Source organism: Pseudorca crassidens, chromosome 16 (assembly GCF_039906515.1).
Source record: "Pseudorca crassidens isolate mPseCra1 chromosome 16, mPseCra1.hap1, whole genome shotgun sequence".
Classification (NCBI taxonomy): domain Eukaryota; kingdom Metazoa; phylum Chordata; class Mammalia; order Artiodactyla; family Delphinidae; genus Pseudorca; species Pseudorca crassidens.
Window position 1 is genome coordinate 3,123,327 of NC_090311.1, and position 21,106 is coordinate 3,144,432.

Consider the following 21,106-nt stretch of genomic DNA (forward strand, 5'->3'; position numbering starts at 1 on the left):
TATTAAAATACCATTTTCTCTATAAACCCAGGTAGTAGAGATGATGCTATTTATTATCGCTAGCATGGTATCAAGATACATTAATGTTGCCTGTAAAATGTGAATAGACATCCTATGACCACAAAAATATTACTTTAAACATCCTCTTTGGAAGCAGCACACGTATAATAATGACTACAGTCGAAATAAAAATCTCGGAAGGACATTTAAAGTCGGTTTGTCACTTTAAAATATATTAAGAAGGTGACAATGTAATTTACTTCCCCTAGCAGGCAGAAACTTGATTCTTTACTCCTTTTTTGAGGTGAAATACACCCAAATCCAACAGAGGACCTTGCAAGTAATATCTTTCTAAACGTGTGAACGTAATCAGGGTGACTTTTATTTTTAATAGGCACTTGCATTGGTACGATGTTTAACTGCTACGCTACAGGTAATAGTCATGTTTTAATGTGAATATTTTCCCAAAAAAGCAACACTTGTAATAATTTCAATTTTAGGTACTATTTATTTGTAATAGAGACCCCATTAAATCCTACAAGGTTTGAAAGTAGCTGACTTTCAAACCAGCTTTTTGGTTACCGTTTGAGCTTGGTTAAATTATACCGTGTGACCCCAGTGGCCTTGAGGGAAGGCATTCTCAAGTTCAATTTTTTTGCCTGATTTATGGAAACCTCAGGGAACGCAGGATCTGACCACCTCTTAGATTTAGGAGGAAACTTCCACTGAACTAGGCTACCCAGGATACCCTGGTAATTACTGATCAGTCAGAGGGCTCTTTGCACAGGGACACCAGGCATCTTCTCGGAGGCCAGCAGGCTGTGGTTCTGTTCCAGCCACGACGGCACTCAGGAGCAGGTATCGACAGGCTAAATTCTCCCCCTACAGGAGGGGGGTGGGCATGTTACTACGCTTCCTCCCTAAGGTAAGTGTAAGGCGACTGTCGGGTATGTGGATGTTTACACTCTATCACCGCGGTCCCAGGACAAGTTCCACATTGGGTACGCGGAGAATTAGGTCAGTTTCCAGAACCCCTCTAACGGCCACTTCCACTGCTCGCGGGTCTCCAGGAGAATCTAAAGCTTCACTCAGCTGGCTACTTCAAAGAAAAGACACAGTTTTGGTCAAAGTATCGGGGCGCCTTCTGAAGGCTCTGGTTAGCTTTGTGCCGACACTCTACCCTGGGGTATCCTGGCAACGTGGCAGCGCCTGGCGAGGCTCTTCAGGCTCTCGGGGGGCATCGTCCCGATGTGCGTCCATACCCGGCAATGGAGGCGTCGACGTGCCGCCTGTCTCGCCCAGTCTTCCCAACTCAAAGGTGAAGGATACATGGGCTCTCCCGCCTTCTCCCCTGGCTATGTGCAGAGCTCCAAAGGCAGGGAGACATGCACACGCAACTTAGAACTTATGTAAGCTGTTGATTACAACAGCAAAAACACTTCTTAAGTATGCAATTATGTCTCAAACGGAATCATTACTAAATTAGGAGTGTTAACCTTCGTATAGAGTGAAGCACGCAGCAAAAGCACTCAGAAGAGCTAGATCCATTTTAATCAATTCCTTTAAAGGCAACAATTCTCAAAATAGCGCACAGGTGCATACACTACATATACACACATATACATGTGTGTGCGTATGGACACACAAACACGTGTGTGTGTATATTTGTGTGTGTATATATATATATATATATATATAGTTGCCTCTTGTAAGATTTTAGAAATTAGAGGCATACTATTGTTAACAAGCTCTCTAGAGCATTCTGATACATACACTCCCAGAAGAAAGGCCTGAGCTACCAGACTAACCTGAAGAACCTGTTTGCTTGAACGAGTCGGAGTTGAAACTTTCAAGACTCTCTCCTAGTTCAACATGTGGTTACCTAATGGCAACCGCCAGGCAGGAAACTGCATCAAGATAAAATAGGAAAAATGATGACCCTCGGACATTACGCTCTTTGGCCCGTGAACCTCACAATACACCGGAACGTTGCCGATAGCTGAGGTGAAGAGCTCCTAGTGAAGTGCACTGACTGCTTCTGAGCTGGCCTGGCCGGCCTCACACAGTCCCACCTGCTGAAATGATGCTCCTTCGGCCCAGGCTGGGAGCCCCCAACCCAGAGAAACCCTCAACGTGGAACACAGAATTCTGGGAATCTAATTTTTGTTCCACTGAGGGGCTGGAAGTGATGTAATATTCAAATGAGGGCAGGGGCCAGGCAGGCAGGAGAGGATGACGAGCCCATGAAGGTGCTCCCGTCCACTAGGAAAGGGATGCGTGGCAGCTGTTGGCTCCCATGAGAGCCAGATGGAGGGGCCACCTGGAGAAAAGCAGGGCTCTCTTGAGCGGCTCCGCAAAGGGACGAACGACGGCGTGGGACTGGCCTCCTGGTCCTAGCGGGGAGGGATTCTTGGAGACGGGTTAGCGAAGCCCGAAGGGTCAGGAGCAAACAAACGCACATCCCGACGAGGAAGGCAGCTTAACCCCTCCTCTGTCGCCCCCAGGACTCGCGCTACACCCCGCGGATCCTTTGCTTTCACCAAGTCCTGCCTTGCTTTTGTTCATAAACATTCCCACTTACCTCTTTTCTCTCATGGTTCTAAACCACAAAAACACACTGGATTTTACTCTCCGTGAAAGAGGTGATGGGCCGCTCCTGGCGGTGGCCTCCTGTATCGATTCGAGACCTCCGACCACCTTCCCGGCACCTTGGGCTCCGTGGCCTGCCACCCGCTCTCAGGCTTTTGATCTGGTCTTTTCATTTCACCTTTCCCAGCCTCAGCCTTAGAAGGCCACAGACCCAGATCTCCACGTCTATTAGCCCTGAAAAGCAGCTCAGCAGCGCTAGGGTTGAAAGAAGTCCGTTCTCACCAGCTGTTTCCTTCCCACTTAATTTAAGTGCAAGCCTTAGCTTGTTCTAATCAGTAAACGGGCACCGGAAGGTTTATAAACCTTCCAGCCCCACCAGGTAATATCTCAGCAAGGTCAACCATTTTTAGAAGCCCTCATTTAAAGAACAGGAGAACAGCGATGGCTATCAACCAGAACCTGTAAAGCATCTCCCACTTTAGCTATTTTCTCTTTAAATTGTAATTCTTTTTTTAAATTCAGGAAAAATACCAGTACAAACTGCCTGAAAGCACAGAGCTGCCTCCTGCTGCGGACCCAGAAGGGAGCCTGAGAGGAGATGCTCTCCTCTCCGCGGCGACACCTCCGGAGGCTGACTGGGCTGGCTTTATGGCGTGTAAGGCAACATGAACACCAAAGCAGGCCTCCAGGGCACTGAATGAAGGGGGCTCAGAGGGACCCCACATTTAGGACACAGTGGGGAAATTAATTCATGCGCCCTGAAAGGGCCTTTCCCCTAACTGCCTGGTAGGGTTTTCTTGAGGCCCTTTTGCAAGAGGGTTTGACGGGGGTACACAATTACAAGACTCCTTACGGAGTCTCTGAAATAGAAGTTGCAAAGAAACTTCCCTCTAGCCAGCAGGTTTTAAAAAAATGCAGGTTTTACTACTGTCATGCAGCTGGATTTCATAGCTACAAGCTAATAGCTGTGACGAAGGAATTATTAAAGTGTTAAATATGTCATTTAAAAGGGAACATTGCAGTCACTTTGAAAAGAAAACTCAGAACTCATCTGTTGAAAACCGTCATGTGTGAGACCGCACAGGGAGGACAGTCAAGGGCCTCCACACGTGCCCCGGGGACGGCCTTCTGTGGTGTCCTCGGCACAGGCCAGGTACTTGCCCAGCGAGGGCACTCCAGGCTGGCAGGAAAAGCACAAAGCCGCACGCCTGGCAGACCTGCCGCCCATCACCTGGCCACGCCTGCCCAGGAGGGTCTTCAGGGGCAGAGGGAAGGAAGTGTGTACACACACATTCTGGGTCTGAAAGCACATCTTAGCCTTTCGCAGGCCTGCTCTTCTTGAACTCAGTGTGAAATACTGCTCTTGGTACAGCGCTTCGTTAGTCACTCCAACTGCTTTTGCGATCGATCTCTAAGGCTACAAGCGTTAAGACGTATATTATACAAAGAAGCTAAAATTTTTTATAAGTAAATATAAAGAAGTGAGGGAGTATCCACAGAAAGTAAGTTTAAATGATATTTTATTATGAAAGAAAGAGTAAGATTTATTTCAGGAATAATGGCTTCGTTAAACAACTATTTCTTGGAGAAAAATGAATTCAAAATAAACAAATCGGACCTTTTTAAGAGGTTATATTATAGGGAGGACCCGACCTCCCTAAATGGTTCACTGCATTACAAGACGGCTAGCTCCTGAGCAACACACAAACTCCCTTCACAAAACTCAGAAAACAAAATGTTAATTTGTTTTTGAAATTAAATGACTAAAACAACAATCCCACAAGGAATTAGAACACTTCTTATTCACACTCACGTTTCACTTTCATTTCTTCAACAGCACCACGAACCTCACCCCCGGTAACTGCGGCCTCTCCTTCCCACAGAGAAACCCCACCTGCTGCGGCCCAGGAAAAAGGCAGCCACCTAGGCCTCCAGGCTTCTGGTCAGGAGGACAGCTCAACGGTTTCTTGCCAGAAATACCTAGATAATTAACTTGTTCCTACTTAGACTTCAGAAATCCTCCAAGGTAAGAAGTTGAATGATGTGAAATTTCCAATATTTGATGTTTTCACCTACAAAATGGCAATTCCGTATGGTTCAACTCAGCACCGCTTTGTGACCAGCCTAACAGAACAACTAGATGGAGAACACCACACTGATCTGGAGGAAGGAGCCTGAGAGATGAGCGGTCCTGCCCGAGCAGAGGGGCCTCTGGGCAGCAGCAGGCCAGGCCAGGCCCGGGGTAGTGGAACAGACAGCGCAGCCGGAGCAGAGGCCAGGACCTTCCAGGCCGGGCTCTGGGAGTTACCCGTGGAAGTGCTGAACTCAAGGAGGAGCTCAGTTATCACTACGCTTCTAACCAAGTTGAAACAGGGCGGTCTGCTCTAAATCTCAGAGGAATATGATGAAAAATGACACCCAAAAGGATGTTAAACGTGTTCAAAATCTGAGATGCACAGAAAATAGCATTTGTCAAGGAAGCATTTATTCCACGATAAACGCACCCATTCCTCCCTATTTGCAAAGGTTTCTTTTCTTGTGTTGCTTCACAGCTTCTAGAAGCTCTGGGGCTGCCAGGGCACTTTCCTTGTGTGGGCCTTTTCCGCTCACCACAATTTCACTGGCTAAGGGACACAGAGAAAGAGAGCAAAGCCAACCACCGCTGGACAGAAAGGGGTGTCACCACATCTGGGGGTTAGTGCCAATTAACTCCGTGTTAGCAATCATATTACAACCATCCACCACCTCCCTTCTTAAAATGCAAAATCCCCACACCTGGTCCCTGCCTGGAAGGTGTGACTGAGCTAAATTAGAAACACCTGGCTGACACATGCGGCTGTGTGGGAAATCCTGGCCCTACAGCAACCACTGTCAGCAGGCGGGCCTAGCCTGGGGGACCTCCTGCCACCAGGGCGGTGCGAGAGGCTGCCCTCACCCCAAAACCCAGCGGGAGGGGACCTGGCCCCAGTAGTGAGTGTCCACCAGCTCTGCAGGGCTTGTCCAACAGGGGATGGGCTACTGGGTGACTGGACGGACTTCATCCTTCCCCAATGCCTACCTGCAGCTTGTCCTGGTTGCCCAGACTGACCATGACCATGACCATGACCATGACCAGCTGGCAGAGGAGATGGCCAAGCTCGGGCCCAGAGCCGGGAAGGCGGGGGGCGGCAGGGTGAGAGTGGTCCCAACTCTCTTCAAGCACTGAGGACAGGACTTCAGGATTTTATAAGCTCACCCCCTGCTGACCCCCTCGTTAGATCATACAGATCCTTCCTGACCTGGTTTCGTAATTTCTCTGCTCTGAAATTTTCTAACCCTTAAATTTCAGCTCACTTAGGTGATACATGTAAAGAGAAAGAGAGCCACTTGGCCAGTTCTCTCCTGCTCCTGCCAGGGCAGTAACCCCCAAATGGCAACAGGAGATCGAAGAGTTCACTGTTCCAAGGTTCCCAAGCCCCTACTGTAAAAACAAACCCACAGCAGGACCCCCATCCTGCGCCTGGCAAGGGGGAGGGGCACACGAGGAGGGTCACCCACACCCTCGACTCAGCCCGGTGACCTGAGGTGCTGGTTCCGAGCAGGCGGTCAGTGCTGGGCAGGGGGACGACGCGGCCACAGCACCACCTCGGCCCGCTAGGGCCCCATTCTCGGGAGCAACAACGGAGGGTCTCTGGACGTGAGTAGGGCGTGGGGCAAAGGCCCACTCCAGCTCTCACGCCCTGTCCTAGAGACGCCCTTTTAGACGTTCTGGGGCTCCCAATGGAAGACACCGTCTGGAGACAGCCTGACGTGATGCAAGGGGGCTGACGTGGTACCCAGCTCAGCTTCAGTTCATTACGAGCAAAAACGTCCAGGGTCCTACCTACCTGGTCACTCATTGGACCTTGTTAGTCAACTCAGGTATCAGCTCAACTGGCTTGAACTTTTCTACCTGCTTCCCCTGAACCTGCTCCACCTTCAAGTTCATTTTTGCTGAAAGCCACAGCAGCAATTAGAATCATTAAACTTACTGAGCGAATTCCATTTTGAAATTCAAGATGGCTTTAAATTTACCTCATCTAAAATCTCAGGGTAATTTTTTTCCTTAAGTGTATGCATTTATATGTATATATCTATATGTAAGTATACACTCATTAATACTAAGATGACCATGAAAAAAATCACTATGCGAAATAAACCCCTCGTATGTGTCTAGAATGACTCTAGTTGCCATAATGAAGCTGCGAACAAAAGCTTACAAAGAAACGTCTGGGAAAGTGTTTTTAGGTTTTTGCAGACTCTATGTTCCATCGGCACACCGCATGTAGACAATAAGTTCATCCTACAATAATTCATCCCTTGAGAATACAATTATTATTATTATTATTATTATTTTGTGGTACGCGGGCCTCTCACTGTTGTGGCCTCTCCCATTGCGGAGCACAGGCTCCGGACACGCAGGCTCAGAGGCCATGGCTCACAGGCCCAGCCACTCCGTGGCATCCTCCCGGACCGGGGCACGAACCCGCGTCCCCTGCATCGGCAGACGAACTCTCAACCACTTGCACCACCAGGGAAGCCCGAGAATACAATTATTGAACTATGGTAAATTTGAGGGGTTAAGCCTGAAAACTTATTCAAGAAGACACACTGCCGCTACCCACTCCACCGTTAAGTGTCACTGACTGAGTGTATGGAAGTGGCCAATTGCCCACGTATGAGCCTCGTCTTCTGTGCTGTTGGCAAGCAGATGAAGTTAACAATAAGCTTACTGAAAAACTTACTGCCATTCAGATGTGTTCCTATTTAAACCTTTCAGCCAGCGAGAGTCAGGAGTCCATCTACATGGATCATTTTTATTGCCTTTGCCAAGAATTACGTGACCACGTGCCAAAACTAACACAACCACTTGGAACGGGTGGAGACTGCGCACTCCTATCCAACCAGTGCGGCCACACGCCGCCTCTGTTCAGACGATGTGAAAACGCCATGTCAGTGTAGTCAGTAACCTGAGCTGGGAGGTCAGTGACAGTCAACAGGTCAGCCCCCCTGAACCAAACACTGCGAGGCGGCCGAGGTACTGACCTTTCTGGAAAATGGGATGGTGAAGAGCAGGCACAGGGCGCTCCTCGAGGACCGCGGGCTCATGGAAATAGGCACCCAGCCAAGCCGCACACTGCGCCAGGGGCTCCGTCACTTCCTCTGGACCTCCGAGCCGCTCAGGAGGAGCGGGGGCCTCCACGGGGCTGCAAAAGAGATAACAGGAGCCGATTCAGCCTCTAGGCCCAGCGTCCACGTGACTAAGAAGCAAACAGAACACGCCCACTGCATCTAAGTGGGTCAGCCCGTAGCTGCCTTGCAGGTATGCACGTCTCGCCTGCGCCAGGACAGCGGAAAGGTGCCGGCAGGAGGACGGAGGCCGCGGCCCGGGTCATCCCACCCGTGCTTCCACCTCCAGCTGTGAGGACACGATCTCTGGAAAGGGGCAGTGGCCAGAAAGGACGCCTGGTACCTGAGCTCTTCTGTTTGGGGCTGACTGTCTGCAGTCACCCTGCAGAGCAGGGATGTGAGAGCACGAGGATGACAAGCACGGAAGCAACTCCAGGGGGAGTGTGCCTGCCCCTTCCTAAGACTATCACCTGCATCAGTTTTGATCTGCAGAATCACCAAGTACTCGTCTTAAAAAATATTTTCCAGAAATCTTGATACCATCAAAGTAATTAGCCTGCAGGCACCCACCCCTCCCACCACATTTCAACGACAGACCAGCACGGTTCCATGTGCTCTGTGGCTTTGAGCTGGCTTCTGGGGGACCCCCTCCGAGTTCATACTGGGTCTCAGGCTTCAGAGAGTCTACTCTGCGTGCTGGTCACTCTGCGAGGCTCATTTCAGTTGCTGTGACTTTCGTGCCCGGGACTTCTATTTGGTTCTCCTCTGAGTCTTCTCATTCATTCCCTGTGGTCACTGTGCTCCCTTTTAGCTCCAGTTTAAACCAACATATCTTAGACTCACTTCGGATGGTCTCACTGTTTCTTCTACTCGGGGTGCTAATCCTTCTGTTTGGGGATCTGTGGCTCCCCTCAAGGAGGTGACTTCTCACCTTCAGCAGGGACCGATTTTCAGGGAATGTGCTCCGCTGGACTGAGGAAACGTCCCTCTAGAGAGGGTTCACTTTTGCTGCTTCTGAGCCCCAGTTTTATGATGGATCCAGCTTTTCTTTTAATTTCTGAGAATGACACACCCACAAAAGCACTGGCACCAACTCGGATTTCTTCAGATGCCATTCCTTCCTGACCTCCCAGGCCCTGGACAGATGGCAGGCTTCCCTGCACTTCTCTAGTCTCCTTCTCAGAGGCTGCAGCTTGAGGCTTTTGGGGGAAGGTGGGAAAAGCCTCCCCCCAGCATCCCGAGGGCGGTCACGCAGGCCTCAACCGACAGGGTGCCTCCTTCAGTGTACACTCACCACCCTTACGAGGGCCCGACTGAATACGCGAGGCCACAGCCGCTTGGCAACGCGGCCCAGCACAGGTAGGACGGATGTGGCTGAAGCGCCCGGGGAACACAGGCCTGGCCTCACTTGCGAGGAGACACACAGCAGCGTGTGCAGGGCCTTACAGATTCAGAAACGTGTGCACTTTATCCTGCAAGCAGCGGGGAGCAGCTGAAGACCTTTAAGCAGCGTCTCATAAACAACCCTGTGCTGGGGTCTCAGTCTCTTGAGTCACGGTGTTCTGTAGGTCTAAGAGTCTCCAGAGGTCTTGGATCTTTCCAGAAATAAGCCTCCTTGGATGGGATCCACTCTCTTCCACAATGGAATGAGAGGTGGGTCAGGGAAGGCTTTCTAAGCATGTGAATGTGAATGGCCTTAAGGAAGGAACCAGGGAATGAATGGAAAAGAAGAAATGAGCCCTTCAAGATGACCAGGGAGAGAGGGGGACCCCTGAGACCCCGGCTCTGTAGAGCTGGCCAGCTGGGCGATCCTGCCAGCAACACAGCTGCACTGGGCAGGCCCAGGCCTTCTCCAAGTTGCCAGCTTCTAGTGGTTGCTGGGAGAGGGAATCCCCATGCACAGGGCCCTCGGTTGGCCCTGAACTGACAGGGCCCTTTCAGGGTCTGGTCAACAGGAGACCCTGAAGGATGGGGGCTCAGTTCACGGGCAGAAAGCGGCGTCTAGTGGAACAGGTGGCAGAACGGCATGTTGGAGAGACTTCTGGGGATGGAAACTATCTTCTCATTGCCCCGATTGCTCTCCCCATTAGGACGTCTGCCCACGGAAAGGTGGGGAACTTCTACCCCATGCTTGGCTTAAATATTTTTCCATGTCAGAGAGAAGTTCCCAGTGACTCTCTTGCTCTGTTCCCTACTTACTCAGTAAGACTCCAGGGCTTGAGGGGTCTTCTCGGCCATCACACCCTGCAAACAGGGCTCCCTGGGTGGGGGGCATACAGTCCAGGAGACAGGCAGGCATCTTAACCTGGGAGGCAGGGGGCTCTGTACCCACCAGTAACCTGCTTGCTTGGGGAGTCACAGCCTCTTACTCAGATGCCCTGGTTCACTCAGGGGTATCTAACAAAGGCCACGGAGTTGTGGGCATCCCGGGTGCTGCCCACGCTGGTAGCCGTTTCCTCTGGGTTGCTAGGGAACTGAAATGTGAGTTGTGTTTCCCAGCATTTCCCACTCTTAAAAGGATACTTGAAGAATTTTTATAGTAGTAAAATTCATCTTAAATTGATTTTTTATGCCTGTGCTAAAGGTCTCAACCTCTGATTTACTCTGTAGTTCTCCGTTCTAACTCTTTCTCTATTGGCATTAGATAACTATTCATGGGTGAAATGTAATTAAACAGCTTTGATTCTGAAGCAAGGATTTATGATACTATATTTAAAATGAATGGCATTAAACACACACATAAAACCAGATTTTTAAAGCCATGACACAAATTTCCATTTCTACAATAAAATGAAATTTATTCTCTGCCCTGCCCTCTCCTCCAGCCTCGCTCTGCTCGTCCCTGAAAGAGCTGTGGTGTGACAGTACCACAGCATCACTAACGGCCACTCTTATTATGGAGGAGTTTCTCCAGGTTTCCTACCGACGAACCCTGAAACCCCGATAATTATGGGCTCCGTGGCCCACACTCATTTAAGTCCCACATTCACGTCTCCCTGGGAGCCTAGCAACTCACCTAACACTAAAGGCACAGGCCTGTGGCCACTGCTTCCGGAAAGCACCACTGAGGGGGAGCCCGGCCCCCAGGAGAGCAGCCAGGGAGCCGGTGCGGCAGATGGAGATGAGCGACAACCGTCCCGACATCCGCAGGGCCAGTGCAGAGGCGACATCAGGGGCCATCCCCCCGAGACCTCCCAGGATGTCCTCAATAAAAGTAATCCTGGGACTTTCCTGGCGGTCCAGTGGTTAAGACTTCGCCTTCCAGTGCAGGGGGTGCGGGTTCAATCCTTGGTAGGGAAGCTAAGATCCCACATGCCTCGCCGCCAAAGAACCAAAACATAAAACGGAAGCAGTGTCATAACAAATTCAATAAAGACTTTAAAAATGGTCCACATCAAAAATATCTTAAAAAAAAAGAGTAATCCTCAGGCCAATATTGTGACACTGAAGCCCTTTCACTTCTTTTTCTTTTTAAACTTGGCACAAGAGGGCTGGCTAGTGGCTGGAGAATGAATTTGGCTTTGTTGAGCTTTTTAACATAGCAATGGAGAGCATGGGTACGTTTATACAGCAAACATAAAGTCATGTATGGTTTGGTTTAAGGGTTTCTTCAAGAAATATGCAACTGTCGGCAACCCCAAGGACCCTGTAGGACCAAAAAGGACAACAGTGTACCACCTTTGGGGATGCTCCCCGAACCTCAGTGTGTCAGAGAGCCCTGTGTGAAGCTCTCCTGGAGTTGTGACCCCGAGAAACAGCCAGACCCATCCCCCTGGGGCTTGGAGAAAGATCGTTCTGGCGTTGAATTGCATTTCAGATTTGTTTTGACATAAATCTGTCCATCATTCCAAATCAGGACACAGAAAAGCAGGTGACATGCTCCAGAACAAACTTCTGAAGTGGTTTTTTTCTGGTTGTTGTTGTCGTCGTTTTAAAATTTATTTATTTATTTTTCGCTGTGTTGGGTCTTCGTTGCTGCGCGTGGACTTTCTCTAGTTGCGGCAAGCGGGGGCTACTCTTTGTTGCGGTGTGCAGGCTTCTCATTGCCGTGGCTTCTGCTGTGGAGCACGGGCTCAGTAGTCGTGGCTCGTGGGCTCTAGAGCGCAGGCTCAGTAGTTGTGGCTCATGGGCTTAGCTGCTCCGCGGCATGTGGGATCTTCTCGGACCAGGGCTTGAACCCGTGTCCCCTGCATTGGCAGGCAGGTTTCTTAACCACTGCGCCACCTGGGAAGTCCCTGAAGTGTTTTTAATAAAGCAGGCAGTGATGCCTTACCTAGATTTCTCAGGAGAAACCACGACTTCACAGCATTAGATACATGAGCACAGAACATATCAAAGGAAGACTGTCCATCCCACCTGCACGAGGCTTGCACCTCAAGACCCCGGCGTGGAGGAGAACGACAAGGAAGAGTGACAGCATCACACCTGGGGAAGCGGAGGATTAGAAGGTGACCGAGCCAAACTTAAATGAAACGGCCCTGAGGACAAAGGTCATGCGCACGGGAAGCCCTGCCTGGCTCTGCCGGCCTCCCGCAGGGTGTGCTGCACCCCGGGAGGCTGAGCGCTGGCCCGGGCTAGCGAGGGCAGGGCTGCCTGCTCAGGTGCTGCAGCACCAGGAACCCGCGGGGCAGCAGGTGAGTTGCCGCGGCGGGCAGAGGATGCCAGGCTGGCTGAAGCCATCAGAAAGTGCTGCTCAAGGTCTAACCCCTCACGGAGGATGGCTGCGCGCCTGGCAGGCCACCCGGAAAGTGGGAGGGGCGTCCCCAGCTCTGTGCCCTCCGGTCTGTCCCATGCGACAAACGTGCTCAACACTTTAACCCACCCAGCTGGGCAGGAGGTTTGGGGGTGTGGATTTTGGGGTGCCTCAAGACTTCACTGGCAGCAAAGAGTCACTAAAATGATCATAAAATCATAAAGATGTCATGTACTTGGTCTTAAATCCCATGTGATGTAAGAAAACAGGCCCAAAGTTCCGAGTTCCTCCTAACTGGCGGGCACCACTCGTTACACCCAGCGGGTAGACTGTGTAACACGCCGCGCGCTGGGAGGGCTGTGCCTTCCAGCCTCTCTGTGTGGCCCCAGTAGCTTTCCAGCATCTCTCTCTTCATGGGATGAAGCAGCCTTATGGTTGGGGAACGTTAACTGGTGATGCCAGAGGGTCACCTAGGAAAGGGCTGCCAAGACTCATATGCTTCTGAGTCGCTCTGGAACCTGGCAGGTGACCCAGGTGTCGTCCTTTAGCAAGGCTGGGAGTTTAGTCCACAAGGAAGCACACGGACTCTCCAATACAATCTAAGCGTGAAGAAGTGACCAGAGCCTTGGCCGCGCACAGCAGCTCAGACCTCCTGAGGATGAGAAGCCTCGCCTCCTCTGGCTTCCAGGACTCGGTGCGGAGGGCAAGGGCCCCCGGAACTCCAGAGTGGGGTGTCACACCTCACAGGCTCAGGAAGGTGCACATTCGCTGCAGAAATTTAAAACTGCAGTTGAGGTGACGTTATAAACATCATGTGGACACTCTTGCCAGATAGCCCTGGTAAACACACAATTATGCCCAAGTTAGCGGAGGCTGGTGGAGTCTCTCGCGTTTGCGTCTGATGGATTTGTCCCACATTTAATTATACCTTCTTGCTAAAGCTCAGATGCTTTTCTTCCAGTGGTAGGACTGAAGACAAATAAATCATGCTACCTGCTTTCAGTAAAGTCCTTTCTTTTTTTAAATGAGAAGCCTGAATAAAGGCTTTAAACTCTATATCCAACCAAATTTAGGGGTTTGATTCCATTCAAGCATTTACTGAGGCTCCTTTAAGTACCTGGCTTATTGGCAAGAGTATCGACTTGGGGTTTATAGTCCAACTGGGCAGGCAGGGAAGGTGAAGGTAAAACAGACAGTGATCCATCACCCTCCTGATGGTTGTGCTGAAGGAGCCCTTCCCGGCCCAACTGGGACTTTCACACGCCACTGCCACCTGATGAACGAACAATGAAAGTGATGGTTCCGTGACACTGCCTGGTGGCCAGCAGCTCTTTGGGCAATAACACCACACGGGTGTGACAGAGTTTGTGCAGTTGAACATTCTAGAGTTATATTAGGACACAGAGTAGAAAAAGGAGAAAGTGCTGATGTCACTAGTAAGAAACACAGATCTCAAATGATACAACTAAGGCACAGGTGAAAAAGAGGAGGCGCGACAGTGGAGGTTCATCTATGGACACAACTGGAGCCCCCCTGCTGCTGACAACGCGGGCAGCAGTGTTTGCTATTTATCAGGTGCTGTTCTAAGCGATTCATGCATTAGCGTACTGATTTCCCACACAATCCTAAGAGCAACGTGTGCTCAACTGTGAAAAAAGGGGAAAACACTAATAAACATGCATGAAGTATCAGCAACATACCTGAGTTTGTATAAAAACGACAGACATAATATGTAGATTTTAATTCTCTGAGACAAGAGCTCCTACTACTTGTAACACATGAGTTTATGAACTGACTTTCATGTGTTTGGTTTTAGTGTCTGTTTTCAAAGATGTTTCTGTACAAAAGGAACACGCAAAAGGGAGTACAGGCCGAAGGTGGCACACTCCCAGCTTCCAGGGAAGTCAACAGGAGGGTGAGCTGGAGTTCCGAGGGTCAGCTGAGCAAACCCTTAGTGAGGTTTTACTGTGTGGTTCGTAGCAAGAGGAACATAAACCCTGCTCCCTGCCTTTATGCCTTCCGCCCCACAATCACACCCTCCCCTGCAAGCGAACTCCACAGTTATGATCCTATCACAGGCCACCAACGGCTCGCGTCCCAAGGGCGATGAGAGGAGGAGGAAGAGGCAGTTTAAAGTTTAACTGGGCCCTAGTTTACTCACTGTCAGGGTGGCCATAGGTACGTTGTTTAAACTGGGTATCAGCTTTTAATGGGCATCCTAAGCCCTCAAAATCTGGGGCTCAAATTAATGTCAGAACCCAAGCAAGACTATGGAGGAATTCGCTGTGGTATTTTAAAACACCCACCAAGGGCTTCCCTGGTGGCACAGTGGTTGAGAGTCCACCTGCCGATGCAGGGGACGCGGGTTCGTGCCCCGGTCCGGGAGGATCCCACATGCCGTGGAGCGGCTGGGCCTGTGAGCCATGGCCGCTGAGCCTGCGTGTCCGGAGCCTGTGCTCCGCAACGGGAGAGGCCACAACAGTGAGAGGCCCGCGTACCGCAAAAAAAAACCCACAAAAAAACAACAAAAAATAAACACCCACGAAGAACACAGAGAAAACTGTATGTAAATTTTCAACTCCTCCCCATATAAGGTACACGTCATAAGAACCGTATGTTTGTTCCTTTTTTAAAATAATTGCTTCTTTAAAATACATCAGCAAAAATAAAACATATTTTTAAGAGATAATTTAAACAGTATACTTGGCAGACAAGAATGCCTTACAAAAGCCTATCTACTTTCTCTCCTAAATATTCAAGTTGTTAAAAGGAAAACTGTATTTTATCAACACTTTAACATATCATTAAAAATCTCTACTATTTGACAGATGAAGATAAAAACAACCCAAAACTATAGATAAATTATCAGGTCCCTAATGATTCCAAAACAATTACAGGATGCAGAGCAATCGAGTTAAATTTTATTCAAAAGCTTACTACACTTGTGTTTTCTTTTATTTTTCTATCAAGAAACCCATGAGGTTTAAGCACAATTCATTATGTATGAGACCCCACTTGCCGCGCTTGACTGTTGATTAATAGCAAAGTTTGATGTACATTTGCAACATTAGATGCATACAATATGCTAACTTATTCTTTCACTGAAACTAATTATTTACAAAAATGACTACTTGAGACTACAATTTATTAAATGCATGCATCCAGTCTCAATTTGGCCCCAAAAGACAGCCTGGAATGAAGATCTTTTACTTGATGTGACTTCTAGAAATGCTGTTATTAATATTGTAAATGTGGCAAATAAAGAGTTCAAATAGCCTTATGTCTATGTTGCCTTTACTTTCACCACTGAAGCAGTGAACAAAGAAGCTTTTTTAACGTTTCACACACATATGAGAGGTATATTCCTCTTTCCCAGCTTAACTTAGCTTCTAACAAGTAAAACGCTTACATGTTGGCCATGAAATAGTTTTAAAAAGAAATAATAGCTAACATAAAAATGGAATAGAAAACCGTAACCATATTGCTGCTCATAAGCAGATTTATTACAATTCTGTCAAGAATTTAGTTCATTTGTTGGAAAATATCTGTAGAAACATGAAATGTTTGAAGAGTCGTTCCATCAGTTTCATCAAATTCTTGATACTCCCTCAAGAGTACTTCTTCCCAAAGGATTCTGGGGTTAGGTAACTTTGCATTATTCAACCCTTCTGCTCCCTTCTCCCAGAAAAGAAGAACACAGAAGAAATCAGTCCACAAATAAGAATTACAAATGTTCCATCTTTGGATGCAGATTTCAGGTGGGGCATCTGGTCAACCGAGAGCGTCTTTCAAGCTAACACTGCAACGCGTGTGGCCCCGAGCTGTAGCCACCTGTTGCGAGCGTCCTCTACAGTCAGGTCTCGCTCTGCCAGGCCAACCTGTACACCCTCCACGGCTGCCCTTCTGATGCCCTCAAAGACTCTGTGTGGCCTTGCTCTGCTCTGCGTAGGCCGTGTGCCACTGTGGGCTTGGGAGAGGCAGAGAGGGGTCACTGGCCAAGGTGAGGAAACCAATGCCTGTGCCCCAGGAGAGGACGACAGCGTGGAAGGTCATTACGTGCTACAGGGTGCTCCTGCCAGCAAAGTCACGCACGGACGCCTAAGGAAAGAGAAGAAAAGGGCCCGCTCTGGGGCATAGGATTTTAGGGACGCAGACGAACTGAAATACCAGTCAGAGGGCCTCTGCTCTCTACAACCAGTGTTAAGAGAAAAAGTAAATAGCACGAGGATGGGAAATCTCAGGGCACGTAGTCAGATGGGTAAAAGATGCCTGATTTTCCATCATGCAGTTTCATATCCTGACTCACTCTCTCAATGACACAGCTGAGGTCAGCCACAGTTGTTGCTCAACATCACACCTTCATTATACACCATGGCACTCTGGAAAGCATGGAGCCACTGAGTTGAGGACCAACGGTATGGAAGTGACCCAAGGTAAACCCTTGTATAAAATTTCGTAGCTGCTATTTACTGACGGCCTACCATGTGCCACGCACAGAATTAAAGACTGTTCTATGTTTATTTCTCCCAAGGACCCCTGAGGAGGCATTATTATCTCTATGTTCTAGAAGAGGAACTGAGGCCCAGAGGTTATGTAATAACAACTAATCAATGCCTATGGGATGGAACCAGGATTTGAATTAAAGTCTGTCTGATTCCAAAGACCTTAACCTGGACCATCTCCATGAAATCCAAGCACCCTTGCTCATCTCTCTGAAATGGAAACAAACGGTCCCTCTAATCAGGACAAGCCCATACGTTCACATGCTCTATTCCTGATAGCATGTGCACTAGATAGCGTTTGGATTTATTCTTTTATTCTTAGGTAACTTCTGTTAACTTCTCCCTGATCCCCAGGACTACAATCTAGGCCCACTGCCCTATCCTTCAAAGACAATGCGGATCTGAGCGTTGAATCTAGTTCCGTTATATTCTAGATGCTTCCAAGAAGAGACACTAGGTGCCCACACAGCAGGGTCTCAGGCTCTCAGACAGTGGCCACTGGCATTACTGCTCCTCACCCCTAAAGCAAGGCCGTGCTGCTGTTCAAATGCCTCAATGACCAGTCCACACAACACACAGTGCTCCTTTACACAGGTAAGAGGCCTAAGTCTTAGAACGTTCCCAGCCCATCACCCCCCATCCTCATTCTCCAGAAGCAAGGCCCAGTGTGATCAAGGCAGCGTCCCAGGTGGTCTGGCAAACCAGCAAGGCAGGCCCTGTGCTAAGGCAGGAGCGGGCCTGGGCTGCACGGAGACATCGGACGAGCTCTCCTCCAAGGCTGCTGCGCATGTCGGAATGAAGGCCCTGCGCTGTCACGGAGCTGGTCCCAGCTCTGCCTCGAGCCCCGGAGGCCTACCTGGCACCTCCTTGGTGCGCAGTACCTGCCTCCTGAGTGGACTGTAAACAAGATGGCATGGCGCCACCACAGCACGTGCGCGGAAGAACCCCTGCATTTCAGATTCCACTTTTCCAAGGGATTTGCTGAAAACCATTCCCTTGGGCGGGGAGGCGGGGGGAACTCACAAAGGTTTTCCAAACAGTGCAAGTCACACTTCTCTGTCTTTTCAGATTGTGTAGCAGACTGCAGAGTAACAAAGTCCGTTGAAGCCCAGGGAACAGGCCTCACATCGGATTTTGCTCAGTTTGACAGGACTCCACAGTCAAAACCTGGAAGTGTTTCAGATTTGAAGACATAAAACTAAATGGCTCTTCCATTTCCAGTCCAGATATGAGCCAATCAACTGCATACTGAGATGAAACCAAAGAAAAACGAATTTAAACAGCCAATACTTGAGCCTTCTCTTCATTCCATGACCACACATCAGCCTGCTGAGCCCCGGCGCCCGCCGGCCCCCGCCCTGCCCCTTCTACACACGGTGCCAAAGCTGACCACGCTGCACCCTTGCTCCTCCTTTAGGTTTCCCAGGTTTCCACGAGGAGGTGGGGAGACGCCCCCAACCCGCCGCGCAGCACGCAGAGGGCCCAGCAGCCGTTCCTGCAGGCTCTGCCTTCCTGTTCGTGGTGGAGGAAAACCGTCCGACCAGGAGCAGGAAGCAGGAACGTGCGTGGCCATCCCAGGCCCACTGGGAGTTCTCGGATGTGCGCTGGGCTGAGGGGCAGAGTCTCAGAGGCAGAGCGCGTGACCGGGAAGGGGGCCAGGCCGGGGCCGTGCAGCCGCTGCTCTGAGCCCCTCACTCACCATCCCGCCGTCTCCCACCGCAAGCAGTTTTTTAATGTCTTTATTGGAGTATAATTGCTTTACACTGTTGTGTTAGTTGCTGCTTTATAACAAAGTGAACCAGCTATATGTATACATATATCCCCATATCCCCTCCCTCTTGCGTCTCCCTCCCACCCTCCCTATCCCACCCCTCTAGATGGTCACAAAGCACCGAGCTGATCTCCCTGTGCTATGCCGCTGCTTCCCACTAGCTATCTATTTTACATTCGGTAGTGTATATATGTCCATGCCACTCTCTCACTTCGTCCCAGCTTACCCTTCCCCCTCCCTGTGTCCTCAAGTCTATTCTCTACATCTGTGTCTTTATTCCTGTCCCGCCCCTAGGTTCTTCAGAACCACTTCTTCTTTTTTTTTTTTTTTAGATTCCATATATATCTGTTAGCATGCGGTATTTGTTTTTCTCTTTCTGACTTACTTCACTCTTTAAGACAGACCCCCTAGGTCCATCCACCGCACTACAAATAACTCAATTTCGTTTCTTTTTATGGCTGAGTAATATTCCATTGTATATATGCGCCACATCTTCTTCATCCATTCATCTGTTGATGGACACTGAGGTTGCTTCCATGTCCTGGCTATTGTAAATAGTACTGCAATGAACATTGGGGTGCATGTGTCTTTTTGAATTATGATTTTCTCAGGGTATATGCCCAGTAGTGGGACTGCTGGGTCGTATGGTAGTTCTATTTTTAGTTTGTTTTTTTTTTTGCGGTACGCGGGCCTCTCACTGTCGTGGCCTCTCCCATTGCGGAGCACAGGCTCCGGACACGCAGGCTCAGCGGCCATGGCTCACGGGCCCAGCCGCTCCGTGGCTTGTGGGATCTTCCCGGACTGGGGCACCAACACGTGTCCCCTGCATCGGCAGGCAGACTCTCAACCACTGCGCCACCAGGGAAGCCCCTATTTTTAGTTTTTTAAGGAACCTCCATACTGTTCTCCATAGTGGCTGTATCAATTTACATTCCCACCAACAGTGCAAGAGGGTTCCCTTTTCTCCACACCCTCTCCAGCATTTATTGTTTGTAGATTTTTTGATGATGGCCATTCTGACTGGTGTGAGGTGGTACCTCATGGTGGTTTTGATTTGCATTTTCTCTAACGATTAGTGATGTTGAGCATCCTTTCACGTGCGCAAGCAGTTTTTGATTCGTTATCTCTGTGAGGGAATGGCTTCCCTCCTCCCGTGAGCCCACACAGGAGACAAACACCTTTGGTAGTAACAGGGCTAAAAACGTACTGCCCATCCCAATGTGGTTTCGAAAACTGGTCTCTCCACACAGCTTCAAGTCTACTTTGTCATGATGCGGTTCAGAAAAAAGAAAAGATTTTTCATCTCAGTAAGGGAATATGTCTTAATTTAAATGCTAAAATAATAACTGAATGTCCTGAAGACACTACTCTTTTCTTTCCAAGAGGCATGTATTACAGGGCGACTGACCTCCATGGGGTTTAGTCCCATTAACTTGAGTACTGGGCTTATTAATAAATAATCCTGCCACTAAATTACCTGTTGAGTACATTGGTTTGTACAGTTCTAAATAAATAATAGATAGTTCCCTATTATCAAACACAGTGAAGTTTTAAAAGAACAGCATAGCTTATGATATAAGACAATACTGCAGTTTCATCTGGGAGCAACTTTCTGTAGCTCCTTTCTCAGAAGGCCTTTGCTTCGCCTGTTTATTGTTGCAGCTGGAGCACGTTAGCTGGTGAGTACAGCTGGAAACACCGTATTTAATATCAGACAAGCATACTGACTATACATTAGTGGCCAAAAAAATCTTAAGCAACTATTAAATGGACAGTTAATGTAATTGTATTTTAAAACTCTGAGATCATATTTAATTTTGAATTGAAACTCTTACAATGAGCTTCCTGGCAAGGATGCAGAGTAATAAAACAACATTAACTACAGAAAAAAACTAAAAGTCACATTATTAAAATAAATCCTTCTTCCAGAATACTAATATTTGCAAGATAGATGACAAGAAGCAGAAGACATTTGTGCTTCCTCAACTAGTATCGTCACTGGCACTGGAAGCTGGGATTGTCCACTTGAAGGATGGTGTCATTCTGAACACGGCGCACAGATGCCACCTCCCGCCGCCCTTTCTTCCTCGAGCTGGCGCCTCTCCCAGCATCTTTTGTCTTCCTTCCAGGGTGCTCAAACTGAGTTTAGCAACACCCTGAGGTCTTCCAATCACAGGTCTACCAGCAAAGAACCCAATTATGTTCATGGGCAGGAAGTAGTGTAACTGGGGCGGGGCAAGGCCTGAAAAGAATGAGCAGAGGCCCGGCGGAGAGTGAGGAGGAAGGACGGGTAGGAAACACTTCAGCTGCAAAGCCAGCCAGTTACCATTCCCTTTAGGAAGCACCAATTTCTACTCAAAGCAGGTTGGAGAGTCCAATTTCATTTGCCTTTTTCCTCCTTTT

The 21,106-nt window shown here is 49.0% G+C and overlaps 1 protein-coding gene across 9 annotated transcripts in view; it reads right to left on the minus strand.

The window, feature by feature from the left end:
* Window positions 1–21,106, minus strand: part of MGMT (O-6-methylguanine-DNA methyltransferase) — a 351,118-nt gene that overhangs the window by 104,994 nt on the left and 225,018 nt on the right. For all 9 annotated transcript variants that reach the window (XR_010935690.1, XR_010935688.1, XR_010935691.1 and 6 more), the window contains exon 3: window positions 7,654–7,814. Coding sequence is in view for 3 of the 9 variants with exons in the window: in XM_067709048.1 (XP_067565149.1) it covers window positions 7,654–7,814 (161 nt within the window). In the remaining 6 variants the exon portion in view is untranslated. The remainder of the gene's footprint in view (window positions 1–7,653; window positions 7,815–21,106) is intronic.